We start from the raw sequence: 20,036 nt of genomic DNA, 5'->3' as shown, positions 1-20,036 counted from the left end.
GCCAAGCACTTGCATAACTCAATGTGACCATTCTGTGTATCTGTGGTATTTGTTACTGGACAACACTTTGACTGACAATGTTGAGCTGGTAAAAGAACAGGGCATGCCTACAGAGAGCAGCCAGTTTAAATATGATAAAAATTAGAGTAAATAGGATCTCAGTCCTTCCCCTTTTTTAAGTAAATTGAGTAATTCTCTGAGCATGTGAAAAAATAATAAAAAACTTCTCTTCTGCCAAAGAACAGGCCAACGGTCTAGACTTTCTCTTAACTGGAAATCATCTGGATTAAGAAACTGTGAATAAACGCCTGACAGGCAATTTCACTGCTTTATGCAATCAAATACACTCTACTTATTTGTGAAATCCTACAAGAAATATTACAGCATTTTAATCGAGACCAAGGCTGGGGAAAACTTGCATTTCTTACCGTTCTCTTGCTGCTGGTGTTAAGGTTCTTTGCAACCACAAGCTTTGCTATTCTAGCTTAGACCACAGTGATGATTCAGCCAGCATCAGATCAGCTTTCCATTGTTTGCAGACATTTGGTGTGTTTGTGGGAAGATAGAGGTCTCTGTGTTTGTGTTTTTGTGCCTGTGTATAAACTATAATTTGATTATGAAGAAACGTTGCACAGTTTAGTAGACTCAGTCCAGGCCTGGGAGCCAGGAATGCTTGGTGAAGTCATTGCAAAGCTATGAAGGCCAAAATTCCCTGCATCATCCTCTGGTTTTAGTCATATTTCGATGCTGTCAGTCTGATTTTTTTGATGAAGAGGGGATAAACAGCTCCTGCTGACATGAGTTAGCAAGAGCTCAGTTCCTCCATGCTCTTAAACTGGGCTGCCTCACCTTGAAGCACTCACTGGCAGGGGCGGTTCCTTTTATCATCTGTCTTTGCAGGCTATCATGCATCCTTATGATTCCATATGATCCCTTCGACTTTTAGTGACCCTACAGAGCTGATGACATGTTTAGCTCCCCCATCCAAGCACAACCATATGGATGAGATGATACCAGGAAACTCACTGAAACCATTACATCTCAGGCATGCGGAATTTCCAGAAAGTTCCTGTTTTCAGCACTCAGTTTTAGTCTTCAAATGCAGAAGCATACAGCCTGCTCACATGATGATAGCAGCATAACAGGACAAACTGTCTTCTGCAGACAAAATCCTATTTTTAACTTTAGAAAGATCTGCAGATGACTCTTCTTCCACTCCATGTGGTTTTCCTCCCTTCCTTTAGAGACCCTGCCCTTGGTAGCACAGTAATTCTGTGTCCAGGGATATTGATTCCTAACAGTATCCCAAGCCTGTGATGGCCTCTTCCAACCACCTAGAAGCTCTCCTGCCTCAGACAGGTGAGATGTTCCTGCTTAGAGACCACCAGTCTCTCTCTTACCTTCATGCTTCAGAAAGTTGGGACATCCAGGGAGATGGCTGTCCTTCCTCAGCTGCAAGGGAGGGACACAAGTGTGTACCCAGAGGAACAGCCTCAGCAGGGCAGAGCAGGAGCTGAAGGTACAGCATCAGACAGAGCCAGCAGAGTTAGACTCCTCCTGGAAGACCTGCTTGCTTGTCCATACACCAAACAGGGAGGAGCCCTCACAGCAAACCCCATCAGCCCACCCTGAGGGGCTGCAGCTGGGATTTCACCTCCCAGCTGGGATTTCACCCAGGAGGGAAAGCTGTGTCCAAAGTACAGCCACTCCTGGAGTGTGTGTAGTCTGCAGGGGGGTAAATGTGAGGGGACAGGGATGTGATACTTCATCCTGTGCTTTTCAGTAGATGGCTGTACTGCTTGGTTTTTTAAATGCTAAAAGCACAACCAAACCTTGAATGAAAGGAAGCATTGTGTATGGAGCACAGGAAGAATTTCCTTTACGGTAACTCATAGGGAGAAAAGGAACTAAAAGAGCAGCAGTTAGATGAAGGTCAGATGATTGTATGAATCAGAGGGTGATGCAAGTTATCGAGTGCACAGCTGAGTGCTCCGCCCAATAAAACAGATGTCACCCAAGTACACAAATACCACTTACCTATCACTGCTTTCCCCTAAGGAAGTAGTCTTCTTTATCAGAGAGAAAGGACTGAGGTTTTTTTAGGAAAATATTTATTAGGTAGGATAGCAGTGATGACATTAAGGCAGATGCAATTTCTTAAGATTTTTAGGCATTTCACTCCATGTAGGTGAAAGCTGAGACACAAGCACTGCTCAGTCTAAAACACTGAAGAGGTGATAGAGGCTCTGTCGGGGTATTTCCAGAGTTGTGCCTGGAAATGTATTTGCAATTTCCATTAAAAAGGGAAACGCAAATTCCTGCAGTGACCTGCTTGGCCCATAGGAAGCACACTGACTTCCAGAAAAACCCTGACACCAAAAACAATCTTGTCAAGGAAATATAATTTTCAATAGCTGCATATGAAGTGACTGCACAAGTAGAACCAGGAACCTTTGACTGCTCTAGAAAGCTGAGTGGAGCTGCTCTCCAAGTGCCCTGACCCTCTGTGTGTCAGGGATACTCTTAGTGCCATACCACCACACTAAAAGCCATGGATGGTACAAGCAGATAACTCACTACTTTTTTTTTTATTAAAAAGCAACTTACTTTTTTTTTTTTTTTTCAGAGCTTTTGCCAGTGGCAGACATTTTCCATGGCAGTCCATTGCATTGGAACAGTTGGATCTCATTGCTATCTTTATCCAAGGCAAAATTGCCTTTGCAGTAGAAGTGTTTCCTTTTATATAAACTATTGCTATAGTAGTTGCTACTTTGTGAACCATCATTGGGTCTCATGCTAGGAGGGTATTACAAAAGTGCTGTGCTTTTTAAGAAGGTAGCAAGAGAAATGGAAGCAGTTTGTGGGTTTGCAGTTAAGGAGACTCTGACCAGGAACCACCCCAGAGCTTTTTCCAGTTGTGGTCTAAAGAAGGATGTGCACACACATGGTAAAGAATCTGCAATCAAAATTGGCAAGAAGAGTATTGCAGTAAGAAACTGAGAGAGCAGAGCTCTGCAGCACCTTGGGCCAGAGTGGGAATCAGCAGTAAAGCCATGTCCTGGGGTCTGGTGAGATTGTGAGTGGAGACAGGTGCCAGGGACACCCCAAACCTGGAGGTGCAGTGATGATGGTCCAGCAGATGAAGCTGTCAGTAACTTATACAATAACAAAATCAGAGAATGGTTTGGGTTAGAAGGAACCTTTAGAGGTCATCTTCTTCCATCCCCCTGCCAAGTGCAGGGACACCTTTTACTAGATCAGGTTGCTCAAAGCCCCATCCAACCTCACCTTGAACACCTCCAGGGATGGGGCAGACACAGAGCTTCTGGGCATCCTGTGCCAGGGCCTCACCACCTTCACTGCAGAAAACTTCTTCCTTATATCTAACCTAAACTGACCCTCTTTTCATTTAAAACCATTTAGTTTAAACACCCTGGGCAAGGAGGGAGTGAAGGTTCTGTTGCAGAGTGTTTCCCCTGCTGAGATAATGAGACCACCACATGCTCCAGCAATGCTGCTCTGCTGCCTCTTTAGGTGACAGCCTGAACAGGAAACAGCCAAATTACACCTAATGAGCTTTCATGCTTTGATTGTAAGTGATGAGGATAGACACTTCTGATGGAAGACATTTCCTCCAAACCTGCCTCCGTTGTTCACATCCTGAAAAAATGGGAATTCACCCCATATTTCTGAGACTAATGATCTGCACTGGGCAAACCCTGCATGGGCTCCAGCAGAGCCCACGATTCCTTCACTGGAAGGATGAGCTGCTGTAGGAGCTTGTGATCCAGCAGGATCAGCATCTTCCCAGCCAGCCAACCTGGGAAAAAAACAGACAAGGAGGCAAAGGTCAACCTCAGAATATCTGAAAAGTTGTATTTAGGTTAAGGATTATTTTGCCCTGAAAAATGTCTGTCTGAATTCACAGCTGTGAAGAGCTGCAGTTGCCAGGAGCAATGGGGATTCTTACCAGCCCAAGACAGAGCCCTTGGTTTTAATACTAAATCAGATCAAGTCTACAGTTCTTAAAAAACTCTTGTTTCCATGGGAAGGGCCTGCTTTTCACTAACCTATAATTTAAGAAATAGTTTGGAGAGTTAAGCTGTATTTTGAAAAATAAATTCTCCTTCAGGCTGATGGTTTTTACAGCCTAACCAGCCTTAGAACAATGTCATGTGAAATGACAGAGATCAAGACCTTTAGTTAAACTGTACAAGAAAAAGAGCTTTGGAGAATAAAGTGCATGATCATTAATTATTGCAGCACAAGGAACACAGCTGTAATTTTTTTGTTTGCCCAGAATATCTCCTACAAATTTTATCAGTCTAATTGTTAATACATGAAAACTGGAGTCCTTGTTTTTTCATGTCTTTTGGTAGCAATCAAAATTAGACAAGATTTCTAGTTACAGCCGCTATTAATAAATCTACTCCTTGAAAATGTGGTAGTTAATTTCTTAGGATTCAGTGCACTCAATAAGCTATTGAAAACTATAATTGCTCATGGCTGTAATTTTGAAGTAATTCTAGAAATAACTATAGAAGAAATGCTGAACATAGTCTTTCTAACACACTGAAGTTCTCCAGAGTGAAAAGCGTCCCTGTCAGGAAAATCAAGCACATAAACCCACGGGTACCCTCTGCCCTAAAGAAGTCACTGTTTATGGACACCTTTGTAGCATAGGGACTTCTTGACATTGCCACATCCAAATGTGGGTGTTTGCTCAGGGGACATCCCACCAGTGGCCCTGTGTCAGCACTGGGAGCTGGCCAAGGGACTTGCTGGGGTCACCCCTGCACAGATTTGGGCTTTGCCTCCAGGCGCCCTCACCACTGCACTCTGCTGGCTCCAGGCTGTTTATAAACCACTTTTCTTTTGGTGGCATTAGTGAAAATATTCTAGAAATTCATTTGATTAGTCAAGAAAACTAAATTATTAAGCCTTTGAGAAGTAAGATGCTCATTTCTCAAGGAAATGTTCTCACCCTAATTCCTCAGCCCAACTACGTAAGAAACACTGCCTTCACTTTCAATGCCACTTAAGAAAAACGTTTGTTTTCCATTAAGAACCTAGGACAAACTCCACCTTCAGCTCTCCCACCTGGCCCCAGCACTGCCACCAGTGGCACATTCATGTGTCCCAGAGCTGCAACTTCAGCCCATCCTGCTCATGCAGGAAATAACGATGAGCAGCATTGGCTGTGATTGCTCCAGCACAGCAGAGCCACATGTGATCTGCACGACCCCCGTTCCTCCTTGGTGCTCTTCCATAAGGAAAAAGCAAGGCCTGTCCAACCAGTGGAATCAAAGCTATCTTAAGGATTAATGAAGAAGGAAAAAGAAGTTCCAAATTAAACAGACACTCTGGTTAGTGCTAGAAACTGAACAATGGAAGCAGGCAAAGGCACAGTTGGACAAAGGTCCACTCCCTCAGCATTTTAGAAAGCACAGGATAGATGAAATCTTCAAACCAAGATACCAGCAATTAAACAATGTCTTTATGGGCTAAAAGGCAGCATCATGGATCTGAGATGACCCTGACCTCTGGCACTGTGGCACTGCAGGGCTCCCCTGGCCCCGTGCTCCCAGAGGAAGGGGCTCCCTCCCGCTCACACAAGGTTCTGGCTTTTTAAAGTGAAAAAGATGAGCCAGAGCAGGACACTTCCCTCCTGCTGCCCCTGGCTCGTTCTTCCTTAAGATTTTTCTTGGTCTATAATTTCATTTCTGAGACACTTTATCTAGAGAAAAACTGTTACCAGAGGGGCTGGGTTGCAGGTCCTTAGGGCAAACAAGACCGAACTGAAAGCACAAAGGCACAGTGAGAGGTGAATTACAGCAGAAGACCCCACCAGCACCGGGGGCCCGGCCAAAGCTGGGGCATAGGCAGAGCAGCTGTGTCACAAGAAAAAGGCATGTGCTTATCGCCTGTGCTGCTTTGGAAATCTGGGACGCGCCTGCGGCCCAAATACTTCCTTTGGGATGTTGCAATGCGGCCTGCCGGCCGGGCCGGAATGGCTCCTCCGTGCGGCCCGGCAGCTCAGCTCTGCCCCGCAGCCACGGCCGCTCGCCCTCGCTGGTGTCTGAGCGCCCAGACAGCCGCCTGGCTGTACTGCAGGGCTCCTGGATGGAGCTCTGGGGAAACCTGGCCTCGAAACAAAGCGAGTTCTACGCCCGAGTCAGTCCCAGCAGGAAGCAGCCCCGCGGCCGGGCTCGCCCTGCCAACCACCTGGGCCGGTTGTTCCGCCCGCAGCGCGGCGCGGCACTCCCTGGGTGCCGATGGGATCCGGGGCACACACTGCCCTGCCCACAGCTGCGGCCAGCGCGGCCATTGCTCAACCCGCCGAGGCTTTGAGCAACAGCAGGGCAGCGCCCAGCGCTGGCGTTCAGCTGAGGGGAAGGGCGAGTGCCACCGCCGTGTCCTCTGAGGTCATGCCGGACGTAGAGGTGCTGCGGGCTGCCTCACCACGAGCCACTCCTCAGTGCTTCAGGTGGCCTTGCCTTATCACCGACATCCCAAACCGCTGTCACCTGCCTTTACCCCTGCACCTTCTCGTACCGTAAGCAGCGGCGAGCGGCGTTAAGGGCTCTCTGGGCCCTGCTGCAGCTGGTTCTCAGGAGCACGGCTGAAGGCAGGAGCTCAGGCTGATCCCACCCTTAAACTCTAGCTGGGAACAAACAGCTGGAACACACAGAGGTTCGGAAATCAAATTCTGCCGCTGTACAAATATTTTTGGTAATGAAAATAAACAAATACATGGGAGTAACATGCTGTTCCCTGCTACTATGCTTCTAGGAGGAGACAAGCTGCCAGAGAGCCTGAGCAGGACCCAAGCGGGTGACGTGCAGGTGATGGGGCACAAGAAGCTGTTCCTTTCCAGAGGCCACACAACTGCCCAGCCCTGCAGGCCAGCAGGTATTGCTGAGGGAGGAAATGCTGCCCAGCAGCAGTCCCTTGGTGGAAGGAGAATCACAGCACCTCTCCAACACACAACCCCTCATGCCAGCTCTTCCAGCAGGTGCCTGTGGGGACCCCAGCCCCATGGGATGCTCCACATTGGCACTATCTGTGCCAGTCAGGGCAGGAGCTCTCACTCCTGTTCCTCAGTGCTGAGCTGCCTGTCATGTAACGTCTGTTCATTCCCACTGACCACAGCAACAGGAAAATTAACCACTCCTTTGGGAGAGCTACTAGCCCCACTGGGCACAGATGATTTATTTACCTTCCAGCTCCTCTGCCAGAGAACTCTCAAAGCAAAGCCACTGCTGCTGGGGAATCAGGTTCTGATCCAAAAGCTTGGACACATCCCATAGGATTTGAACTTGCGGTTCTTTAGCAGTCAAAACAGAAAAGTTCTGCTTCCAGTAAAGAAGCATCTCCAGCCAGCACCAGCAACACTTTCTAAAACCCTAAGCACTGGTGTATTTAGATCTGCCTGTAGCAACAGCAGAGGCTCTTGTACAGGGGGAAGACAAGAAGGCTGCAGGGCTAGTGTGCGAAGCCTGTAACTGCTCCTGTACCACAAAATAAATGAGGGGATGGCTGGAACAGAATGTGCATGCTGCAGCACATAAACAGAGATGTTCCTTGCAGCACAGAGACTCAGAAGTCACGTGTATATCCAGGCTCTCTGCTTACTTTTACCTCCAACTACATTTTTAACAATAAATGTTTAAGAGAGAAGAAAGGAAAAGCAGCTCAGCAAAGAGCTGTTAAGAGCTCTGTGCTTTTGTGCAGCCAACACATCAAGCTGATTCCCACCCCTGGATCCAGAAATTATCCTGTGGTTACTCTGCTCTAAGCCACACAGAAAATAATCGTATCCTCTTCTGCAGAGCCCTGGGAATAATGTGGGAGACGAGAGACGCCTTGGTACTCGGGTGCCTGTGGCTTCCTTCCTGTCTTTGCCTCAGCTAAGTGAATTAGCTTTCACTTTTTTTTTTTTTTCAGGAAAATTAAGGGAACTAGAGAAAAGGAGCAACAATACATTAAAAATATTGGCTAGCAAGTGCTATGTCCCAGTCTAGCTGGACAGTTAAAAAGAAAATCAATTCTGGCCATTAACATCAGCATTTTCTGGATGCTGCAGTGATTACACTGCTGAATTTACTGCTCACATCATCGCTGCCAAACACCCCCACATGACTCCAGCTACTCTTGCCATCCCCGTCAGGAGGACACCTCATGACCATCGACTCTGGTAACACAAAATTCTCTGCCCTCTGTCAGGTGCACTCAGCCCAAGAAGCCCTGCAGGAGGTCTGACAGTGCACAGTGCACATCTCAGTGTTCATGGCAGAACTCCCAGCTAAGGCCGAGAATCTCCTGCTGCAGACTCTGCTGGAGCTGTCTGCTCAACACCTTCAGTGCTGCTGTGGGACTGCAGGCTCTGCCTTCCATCCATCATGGAACAGTACACAGCCCAGCAATAACCCCCTGTGTTGTCAGTATTAAAAAGCAAGGAATCCTGTGTTAATTGCTTTGTTGACTGGGAGCACTGAGCCACTGTATCAGTGTTACTTGCCAACAGAGAAGGCAGTCACAGCAATTCATCCCTGTGCACAGGGAAACCTCATGGTGGTGTTACAGGACCAAGTTTAAGCACCCAAGAGTCAGTTGTTGTGGCCTTCATTCCTCTGGAGAGGACAAATTCCTTCTTCCAAACACTCCCATCACAGGCATCCTTTTACAGGACTTGGCAGGTGCAAGTGGAAATCCTAGAAGGCTCCTGTGCTGTCTGGCTGTGCTGAGTGTGGGACCCGCAGTGTTCCCTGCCCTGCAGCTGGTCACTGCAAGACAGGGCTTGGGGACACTGACCTCAGCTCGTCCCTCAGCTCATCCTGCACCTTGCATGTGGCAAGGGCATCTGGACAGGTATGTTCCAGGGCAGGAAACCATGTAGTATTAACCAAAAATAGAAAATGCAGCTGCTTCGAGCAAAGATTTCAGTCTTCTGCTTGTCCTTTTTCCAGTCCTTGGGAACACAGAACCTTATTTAACCCAGATGCTTTAAAGCCTCATTTATACACTCTGCTACATCTTCGTAATTGTTTTTCCTGTTGTTTGATTATTACTTCACTTTTCTTGGCAGCACTGCTATCACAATTTGAACTTAGATTTAATAAAACCTCACAAAGACTCCTCAATAACCTTCATTCCTGTGCAGCAGCCCAGAGAGAGAAGGGATTGTACTCAGGCAGATGGGCACAAATGCAGTGACAAGCACAATGGCAAATACCTGTGTGGCAAACTTCCTTGCAAGTCACTTTAGGAATGAATGTATGAACCAGTGGAAGACAATGGCTTTCTGCTTATGTTTGTTCACCTCACACAAAGTCAAGCATTGGCACAGAGCATCAGGACCTCCCTCCCATCTCACTCCTGCCTTCTGGGGGCCAACAACATTCACAGCTGAAGGGACAGCAAGTTCAATCACAATTTCTTATTAGAAACAATTAATTCCTTACGAATTCCCAAATTAAAATGGCTGCAGCACTGCCAAGTGCCAGAATCAATGTCCCAAAAAGGGGAGCTGAGAGGAGACAGGTGTCAAATGTAAGATGGTTCACTCACCCACGGACTCACAGCACATGTCAAAAAAGGGACACATAAGGTACCAGAACTAAACTGACATACTGTATTTATTGCACAAATTTCCCCTAAAATTGGGAATGGTTATTATAATACAAGTGCACATCTTGGGAAATATATACAAAAACAGAAGAGATAACAAGTATGTACATTTTACCCAGCATTTTACAAGTACCACCATCTAAATAATTTAGAGAAAGCAAAAAATTGTCATAAAACATCTCTAAGAACTAATAGGGAAAACATATGCAAGGTGTAAAATCTGTTCTTTTAAACAGTTTTTTGTTCTTAGCAGCCCAGTGTTTGCCAATTGCAACAAAATCAAATTTGCTAATTTGTGTGCCTAGTACAATTAGGTTTCAGCCAGAAAATTAAGACATGTTAATAATGGAGATTGGGAGTAGTGGAAAAAATAAATCAAACATTAGTTTTCTATTCACATAAAAGAATAGTGATATATTTTAAAAAGTCAATTCTATATCCTGTAAAAATCCCTTTTCGTATTTAACAAACAGACATACGTACCACATTGTTCACGTACCCAAAAGGTTAACTCACACAAAACTTCCCATCACGCAAGGGTTTTGGTTGTGTCCTGCCCACAATACTGCTGGGAGGTGGAGAGGGGGCTGCCCTGCCAGGAGGGACTGGCACTGCGGGAGGATGACGAGGAAGCTGCATCCGCGGCTGCTCCGTCTGGGACTGACTGAGCACACCATTAATGCCATTGCGGGCTGGTGCTGGGCAGAGACAGCGGAGAAGGTGCCACTCAACAGCCACCTCCTTCTCCTCTCACGTCAATACTCACTGCCAGCCGTGCAAGGGCCTTTCTGGAGAGTCAAACCCATTTCAAAGTGACCCCAACAATTCGCGCAATAAAGGAAATGAGGACCTGTATTCTCCTGTGAGGATCATTGTGAGCACAGCCCTGGGGGATGCCAGGGTGAGGGCGCAGCTGCCCAGCTCTCTGGGCACGTGCTGTGGATGAACTCACCCACAGAACCTCCCAAGGCACAGGCAGGAACCCTCCTCTGCCAGCCCCAGCAGCACAGACACTGCCAGGTCACTGCTGCAGTCTGTGCACAGCATGGTATCCTAACTGCTGTACCACGTATCCTAGCAAGGAGTTAAACATCCATGTTCTGAGTGCAATCCTATATCTCATTAGAAACGTGTTTACACAACTGGACCCCTGTTTTGTGCTCATTCCAAAAGCCAGATGTAATATAATTGTGTGGCAAGGAAAAGACATTTGAAAAATGGGAGAAATAAATCCTTGGATCATATATGAAACACGAGGTTTTCCCCTGCAGCAGTCAGCATTAGATTTAATATACAAAAGAGTTTCCAATGACACTGCCTGTATGAATGTTGGGGTCACTTCCTGATGTAGACTCAGTCCTACATGGAAGGGAGGGGTGGGTTTGCCATGTAAATCTCCCTGGAACAGAGTTTTAGGTGACAGATTTTAAGTAGTACTGAAAAACTTCTCCAAATCCTGGCCCCAGAGAAGGAAGGGAGGAGAGTTCTGTCACTGACAGAGGTGGGGCAGGGATCTCTCCTATTGTTTTCAAGTTTATCAAATGGTTACAATAGATTTTTACTTAAAGTAACTCTGCAAACAACAATAGCAGGCGTGCTGTACTATTGAAAAGATGATTACAGAATGATGTATTTATAGAAATTTTGTAGAATTTAGAGACCGAGTGTCTCCTACTTTTGTGGATAATCCATGAATTTCAATATACTAAACCTAACAGATGAAAACAGAAGCTAAAAATCAGCAACATTAATTGGCTGCTAGGACAAATATGGAAAGCAAAGCCTAGAATGAAGTGTCCAGTTAAACTGAGGTAGTAGAGCCTTCGAAAACATAATCCACCTCCCACTGTCTATTTACATTACTTACACCAGGCTGGGTCCATCAGCTACTCGTACAGCTATTGTATATACAATGACAAACCAGTGATGGCTGAGTAAAAGAGAAATGCTGAGAATAAAATAAACAACATTTCCTGCTGGTAATTACACAAGTGAGTAGAAAAGGGATTAGAGTCATCTGCAGCAAGGGTATATTTGTCAAAAAATAATTTGGATATTACTATACTATGGTGTAATCAATGTTCATTTTTTTTGTAGAATGGTTTTAAAAAATGTATCAATTTGTTACCTGAGCAATTAAGGGTAATAGTCTACTCATTTTGTCCCCAATGCTTTGGTACAATTATTTCTAGTTCATTATTTCAATAGCTGACTGACTGCTGTAAAAAGAATATGATGGTCCAAGATTTTATATATCATAAAAAAGTTAGAGGTAATTGTCATGTCATTCTGGGGAACCCATGGGGAAATTTCAGCCAACGTTCTCTTTAGATTATTTTTGTTTTTAACATTTTGATTATGTTGACGAAGAAAAGCATCATTTAGTATAAAGCAACATTTAAACATTATAAACATTTAATACTGGTTACAGCATCCAGCCGAGAATCTCCATCGCTAGTTTGTCTGTTGGCCTGTTCCTCCATTCTCCCTGTCACCCTCTGTCCCCCACTATTTCCTCTTCCCAGGAGAAAGATCATAAATAAATTCTGTAGCTGACTGTCATTAACAAACTTCTTACCAAAAAAAAAAAAAACAAACCAGGCCTCTGCCCCGTTCTTCCTCTGGGAAGTATTCAGAATTGGACTGTGATGTGAAAAAGTAGAAGTTGTTTACAAATCACTGCAGCTTGAGAATTACAGATCCTAACGTGATCCTCATCAGCTGCAGCCTGGCTGAAGGCAGCTGCTCTCTTGTTCAGTTTATAAGGGGTGATGGCATCACGTATTTCTCAGCACAGTTCTTCCTCCATTCCCCAGTATAAGTCACAGTCAGCCATTGTGGCAGAAACTGCTAAAAAAATGCATCTCTTCAGCTTTGCTAAAATCTCCACTTTTCTGTGGTGGAAATCTTGGGCTTACTCAGTTTTCCTCTCTCCTTTCTTTATCCTTTTTTATAAATTGTTAAGTGGGAGAGGAGAAGTCTCCAACTGTTTGCACACCATGCAGTCATATATGGAGGTGCTGCAAGCTCAACAAGGAGTTTGTTTTACTTGCTGCAAAGAGAAAGGAGCCAGAACAAGTTGTCTTCCACTTTGTTTCCAGAGAAGCAAAAAGTCAAAGTCTGTGGCCTCTGGCATTTTAAAGTAGGATCTGGGCAACGTACGGAGAGTGAGTGCTCGCTACAGCTGCCAGCAAGGGGAGGTCGCTGGATTCAATCCTGAAAGGAAGCAGAGGAGTCATGTTTAATCCAGCCTGAAATGTCACTGGGCTGAACACGTGTCAGAACCCACACCGCCTGCTCGAGCCCCAGCACTTGGGCCATGGGCTACACACTGCAGCTGCCAGATCGCTCCTCCCACCCCTCCAGATGTGCCTGCTCCACAGTGTCAGCACTGCCTGAGCTCCCACCTGTCTGCTGGGTCTTTAACAGGGCCAACAAACTGGTGAGAAAGCAGATGGGGGAGGGAAAATTCCTGCCTAACTTCAGAGTAAAGGGAATAATAGTTGGGAGACACAGTACAGGAGCAGAGGACCAGCTAAAGTTGCCATGTCCAGCACCACACATGCTCTGTGTGCCTTCCTGCTCACACTGCACTCCTCTGCAGGAAAACATACTCGGAGCCTTCCTATAAACACCCCTTAAATAGCTCCTCTGCCCATGCCCACACCCACAGAGAGGTATTATGTGCCTTACATGACACAGAGAGTGTTTCCTGCCATGTGGGGAAAGTCACCCTGGAGGAATCAGGTGCCCCATGTTGTTCAGTGACGACTGACCAACTAAGAGGGAGTTTGATAAGCTCCGGAGTGCTGAGCCCATCTTCCTGCCCGCAGGGAAGACAGAAAGGCTGGGGGATCCTTGTGATTGAGCAATGCCTAAGGAGAAGCCTGAAGCCATGGGTAACTTAGGAGTTCCAGTCTCATTTGGGAATCCATTTTGCCGTGCTTAGGAACAAGCCCAGGCGGAGGGTGTGGCACCAGGACACCCAGGGTAGCACTGCTGGGAGAAGTTTGTGACCATACCCCAGCACCACGCCCAGCTCCTTGACATGGACTCTCATCTGGCCCTTGAGATACTCCGACAGCATCTTGCTTTTGAAGTAGAGCTCCTGCAGCCGATCTTCCAGGTGCATCACACACTGAAAAAAGCAAAAGGAGTTGTGTCAGGGAGAAGACAGAACCAAAGCAGAAAGCACAGATCCCACATCCCTGTTGACTGTTCTGTGGCCGTGTCTAGGTGAGATATTCACTGGCAGGACTTTCATTTTTGAGCAGAAGCCTTTGATTATATGTTAAATCAAAATTAATGAGGCAGCTGTTTTGATAAGAGTGGCATTTCAATAGGCATCACAAACAGCTGCACCAGAAGTTGCACTGGCTATGAATACAAACACTAGGCAGAGCCTTACATGTCTCTAACCTGTGAAGTTAAAGCATGCTTCAAAACCATCACCCTTGTGATTTCCATTTAGACTTACAAAGTTTGGAGATAAATTATGCTTGTAAAGTTGAAGAGTGGAATGAAGCAGGTTGGAGACGAGACTGGAGACTAACACTTCTTTTCCCAGTTTATTCTCAATCATTCTCCTCTGGCTACTGGCCACTTGCACCGTCCATTTGTCCGTGTCTGCAATAATGCAGACAGCTTCTGCAATGGGCTCGTCCAGAACAGGGTGCTAGGAACAAAAAATGAAGAGCAGAACCCCGAGAATGACAAATGACAGCACTCTTTTCACAGAACTTTTCACAGAAATATCCATCCTGGATATCAGGACAGCATTGCTGGCTAGGAGCATCCCAGACACTGCTTCACCTAAAATACATCTGCCCACTTTGCATTCCACCCATTAAAACCAGCAGGTTTTGTGAGCAAGGCACAGTCTTAGAAGGATAGTGGCTATTTTATCTTTTCTTACAGGCTTTAAAGCATGTCACTGGCTGACAGTTACATCTTTGGTATTTGATAAAAACAATTCTGACATATCTAAAGTGTATTTTAAAATACACTAAATGAAAGCACCAAAAATCCAACTTGCTGTTTAGTGTGGCTGTGTTAACGAGGTCAGATTATTCCCAGCTGTCACAGGTTTTCCTTCACGGGAGGCCAGCAGAGGGAGTTAGGAACCAAGCCTGTGCCTTGCCATCCCCCCCTGCTGGTGTTCCACCTCTCCAAAGCCATGAAAAAAGGTTCAGAAAGGCAGCATTTGGAAACCACTGTCCTTCCCTAATAAATTTTCTGGGCTGAACTGTTAGCAATGATCTGCTTCCAAGGAGTCAGCAAGGGCATGCAGAGAAGGGCTGCAGGTCTAATGCACATTGTTGAAGTGAGAAGTAGGGAAAAGGGGACTTCTTGGAAGGTCTCAGGGAAGTGGCTTCTTAGCAGTCTGTTTTTCCTTATTCTCTGAGGAATAAACTAGATGGGAACAGATGTCACACTTACAGCCTGCTTTCTACTTCTTTCCTGGTAAAAGGGGGAGGAAATACCACACTTCCTAGTCATGCCCCAGTTCATCTAGGGAAAAATTGCTGTGGAGGAGAGATGAGCTTCATCAGAAGCACGAGTTCCCTTCAGACCATTATCTTTACATTGCTTTCTCCTTCTCCATTGAGGACAGTGCTATTGGACACATGGACTACCATCCTAAAGAAGGAGCAATGTCTCCAAAATACTGAGCATTTGTGATGGAGACCACATTCTGCTGCATTGGTCAGACGTGCAGGGACAGAGGAGGGAGCAATGAGAGCTTCTGCAGCACTGCAGGAGGACTCTGTGCCCAGGGAGAGAGGCACAACCTCAGCACATGGCCTTGTTTAACATCATTCCATCCTGGGGGACACAACCATCAGCTGCCAAGCCTACAGGACACAGTGATACAGCTTAGCACTGAGATCCATCTTCCCAGGGCACAAGCCTCCCAGCTGGCTTCAGTAGGAGTCTGATCTTTCATACTCCAGAACTGCAGTGTAATATCCATGTTTTTCAGATACATTAATTGAGAGCAGAGAAAAATTGGTGACCTGGGACTGGAGAAATCTGACAGAAGCTGTGACAGGAAATATTTCCACTTCCAGCAGGTTTGTACCTTCACAAACATTTATCTTTCCCTACTGTGAGAAATACATTTACCAAATATAGCTTAATTACCTGCACAGCATGAGACAAATCTGACACCAAACAGTGCCTCAGCTTTTCATCACTTCCTATTCCTTGCAAAACAAAGTCAGGGACGTAAGAGGAACAGTAACCTCCTAGTAAGGATCTTCCAAAATTGGCAATACTGGGCTGGACAGAGTTGACTTCAACTAATTTTGACCTGCAAGAAAGGCATATCAAAGAGATGGACAACAGTAAACAGCAAATTCAGCTTACACAGGCTGCATCTCTACTTTGTTAATATCTCTTCTAACTTGAAGTCAAGCACTTTTAAAAAAGTTTACAGTCAGCTTTTGCAGTCAGCTTATCATGGAAGCAGAGAATACAAGCCAAGATCACAATACACCATTAGTATTTTTTTCCAGACAACTGATCTCTCAATATTACTCAACAACCAGCAAGCTCAAGAGACACTTTTCCAACCCCTGATGCCAAGTTAGGCTACAGTCCTCCAAATATGTGACATGAGAAGAGGCTCCATCTTTTTAGGCTCTGTTAGTGCTGAACAGTACTTACCCAGGGAAGGGAATCTCATATTCCTCTGCCCAGTCTTCTTGCTCTCCTCCATAATAGTTACTGCCCAGTCTAGTTAGATCATGGCCTGTATCCTCACTCTCGCTGTCACCCAGGGCACTGTCTGAACTCTCATTTCTTGGAATGTCCCAATCAATTCCCGGGGCCACTTTTTTCTCTACATTTTCCCTGTCCCCATGGGGGACGCGAATAGAGATTTTCTCTCTTTGGTCCTGCTCATTAAAGCAGTTTTTGTAGGTCTCTTGTCGAACAGAGTCCATAAATTTACAAAATTCACTAGGTGGCTTGCAAGCCTTTGTACACAGCTTTTTAGAAAATTCTAAACTACTGTTGTGAGCAAGAAGGTTCGCAGCTGCTTGCCCTGGAATATCGTCAGTAGTCTGGGTTTCAACTGAACTGTCATCAGTGAAATATTCATCAAACAGACTCATGCTCTCAGCACTGTATGGGTTTGAGTTCCAGCTCTGATGCTCACTAGCAACTTGAGGAAAGGGTTCAGCTGTCCCACAGTCTCTATTTTGGTCCTCAACAGTTTGTTTAGCTTCACAGTTCTGATCAGCAGACACTCCTGCCTCCGCTGCTGGCGGGCTGTGATGCCTGGCAATTTGTTCCACTACTGCCTGACTTCTCAGCTCGATGTCTGAGTCAGGTGACATGGAGTCTCCGATGAGGAAAGTCACCTTTGTCTGAGCCTCGGCAGTGCTGCATGGAAAGGTGTCCATGAAGAGCTTGTCGGGCGGCTTCTTCTCCACGGCGATGCCGGGGCTCCTCGCGCCGCCTCCCGCCTGGCTGCCCGCCTCCAGCACGTCCTCACTGCTCCACGCGCTGCCTGCTGCCTCCAAACAAGATTCTGCCCCCACACATTTCTCGGGTGAAGCCGACCCTGTGCACACCACAGTCTCCAGTTTGGTATCCAGGCAGGGCCTTGGTTGTGTCACATCCACGGCATCTTCCTGGCCATCCTCAGGAACGATGGTTCTGTTCTCATCTGAAGAAGATTCCAGCTCTACCTTAGGAGTGCTTTGCATGTCTTCTCTCTCTTGCTGTGCAACACCTTCTATGTTCTGTGCGAGGGAAATGGGACATTTGCAGTATTTACAGCTGCAGTTGGGAGCTCTCATCTCTTCAGACTCGGTGGGGAGCAAGTTGCCCCTGTTCTTGTGCATCGTGACAAGCACATACTCAGACTCTTCCACTTCTCCCTTCTCCAGCGTGGTAGTGATAACAGTGCCAGGCATGACGATGGCCTCATCTTCCCCATTTTCCAGAAGGTGTGTCTCTTGAAGTTCAGAGCATCTGATGAAGTAAGTGAGGAAATAAAGCAACCTCTGGACCAGATCATGTCTTTTGCCAACCACGACTGTTTTTGCTAATCTCACAGGTGATCCGATGGCCCCATACAGGTCACCTGGGACAGGAAAGCAAACACACAATTACTTGGCATCTTTGCAGTATTTTATTTTTTAAAGAGACAGCTGTTGGGCTGGTTTTCAAAGACCAAGTCCACAAGAGGAAAATACTAAAGCAGTAGAGTTAAAATAACCATGCTGTATTTTGTTTTCAGTAAGAGAATCCCAAAGATGCTGTTGGTATGATCTGTAAGGTGAGCCACTGGTCAGGGGGACATCTGACCTCACACATCAGGGAGCATTCACACCACCCCTCTACAGCTTTGGAGGATCATCTCCTGGGATCCTTATACAGCCATGGGAGAGAGGAGGCATCTGTGCCAAATTACCCTGGAGAGTCTGGAAAGTGGGATGGACTTTTACCCACAAAAGAAAGCTATAAAAGAAACAAACCTATGCCAGGAATGAGGACAAAAAGTGACCATGGCAGGTGCATGGCTGAAGCCAACCTCCTTCTCTTGCCCTCCCTGAGTTCTGCTATGGTTGGATGGGGTGTTCTGGCTGTACTCGAGTCACCTGGACAAGTGCCTGTGTGTTCTGGAGGTATTAGGGCACTGCATGACTGCAGGGCTGAGGGGACAAGGAGTCCTCTTGAAGGCCACCCTAAGCCACATGAGGCCTGAAATCAAGTTTTCTTTCCAACACCCTGGCCATTTCTACCTGTACAATAATAGGACAACCTCACAAAACCTTCCTCACCTTCCCTAATCAAATTCTATGCTTGAGTTTGTGTGCAGAGCAAGACAATCTGACCTCCCCTGCTCTTCTCTGCTGGGCAATTTTCAGACAGTATGATCAGCTACCCACTGACTGGGCTCTGAGACCTTCCCTGGGGGTTGCCAAGCTTTGACTTCCTGTTCTGCTTCACTCCATTGTATTAAAAGTATGTTCACTTCTGATCAAAAGATGAATTTTCTTGATTTTCTCATTCCAGAATGAGGTTTAGTGATAGTGGCATCCCACAACATAAAAGCAGATTTTCCTTAGAGGAGAACCAGAGGAGGCTTGGAATCCTCCACCAGCACCAGAGCAGGGGACCTTAAGGGACCCAACAGAGAGGACTAAAGAGGGCTTTACTTTTTGGCTAACATTTTTTAATGGATAATGCCTTAAAAACTTAAAAAATCACAGTGACCACCTCTAAGCTTGAATGACACTTTTGTCTCATTTTGTATTAAAAATAACTAACCTGGGAGGGAAGTAAGCAGCATCATAAACCCCACCTCATGCACTCCCACTTCTGTAAAGCTGCTGGGGGTTTAGAGGTATTTGCCACGTACCGAGCTGAGCCCACAGTGGGTTGTAGGGATGAGTTTTGGCCAGCATGTCCACACTCTGGGAAGAATGCTTCTCCAGGAAGATTCTTATTGGTGGCTGGCCATTGGGCATGACAGTGGGGACCCAGGCCAGGTGGTTAGTCAGCACTGCAGTCAGCAAAGCTGGTAAAAACCTGAAAGCAAGATGTTCAACATGTTTTTTTCTTTTTTGCAGATATACATTCAAGATGTTAAACTGACAGCAGCTCTAGTCTATATGGATCAAGGATTAAAGAAACAGCCTGACAAAATCAGCAGAGATCATCTCTTCAGCCTTGGTTCCTTGGGGAGACAAAGGGTGGCTGGACCCCCCCTCCCACCCCGGCAAAGCTCTTTTTTAGAACACACATTTACAGTAAAATTAAATATTTTAATTTTGTGGCATCTCACTTACTCTGTTTGGCAATAATTATAAGACTTCCTATTTTGCAAGTTTGATATTGTAAAACATCTCAAAACCCATTTATTTCACTCACTGTATGAAAGCAGTGGCACTGTGTGGCCCCTGTATTCCAAGGAGATCCCAAACCCCTAAGACTTGTGATTCTGGATGAGAAGGAAGACTATTGCTACCAAACCTGTAAAATAGCTGGATGCTGTGTTCTTTCACCTAACTATTGTGCAATTTCAGCCCATATGGCTGCTCCTTTTCAAAAATAACCCCCCCAAAGTTCTGTAGCTCAGCCAGCAAAGCTGTGTTCTTATGCTGGCAAAACAGTTTTCACTGGCTAAGCAATTAAGGTGAAAAAACTTCCTGAAAAACATGAACTATCTGATTTACTGCAGTGATAGAGCATGGTTTCTGCTCTGTGGAGTTTTCCCAGTTGGTTTTCCTGGCAGGAGCTTGGCCCAGCAAGCTCCACACACCAACACATGGGGCTATTGGCCACAGTGGCTCACATGTGGGGAGGAAAAGAGCTAAATGTCTCAAAAATAGTGTTATTTGAATAATTTACAAGCATCAGGAACCCTACAGCTTCCATGCAACCACACT

The 20,036-nt window shown here is 45.9% G+C and overlaps 1 protein-coding gene across 3 annotated transcripts in view; it reads right to left on the bottom strand.

The window, feature by feature from the left end:
• Positions 1-9,620: 9,620 nt before the first annotated feature.
• Positions 9,621-20,036, bottom strand: part of FNIP1 (folliculin interacting protein 1) — a 64,570-nt gene continuing 54,154 nt past the window's right edge. For all 3 annotated transcript variants that reach the window (XM_039701224.1, XM_039701226.1, XM_039701225.1), the window contains 6 exons: positions 19,007-19,176; positions 16,300-17,725; positions 15,775-15,943; positions 14,108-14,305; positions 13,653-13,768; positions 9,621-12,846 (listed from right to left, as the gene is read on the bottom strand). In XM_039701224.1, coding sequence (XP_039557158.1) covers positions 12,768-12,846; positions 13,653-13,768; positions 14,108-14,305; positions 15,775-15,943; positions 16,300-17,725; positions 19,007-19,176 — 2,158 coding nt within the window. In that variant the 3' untranslated portion in view covers positions 9,621-12,767. The remainder of the gene's footprint in view (positions 12,847-13,652; positions 13,769-14,107; positions 14,306-15,774; positions 15,944-16,299; positions 17,726-19,006; positions 19,177-20,036) is intronic.

This window comes from Passer montanus, unplaced genomic scaffold (genome assembly GCF_014805655.1).
Source record: "Passer montanus isolate IOZ18808 unplaced genomic scaffold, ASM1480565v1 scaffold15, whole genome shotgun sequence".
Taxonomy (NCBI): Eukaryota; Metazoa; Chordata; class Aves; order Passeriformes; family Passeridae; genus Passer; species Passer montanus.
This window is presented reverse-complemented; position numbering and strand designations above follow the sequence as displayed.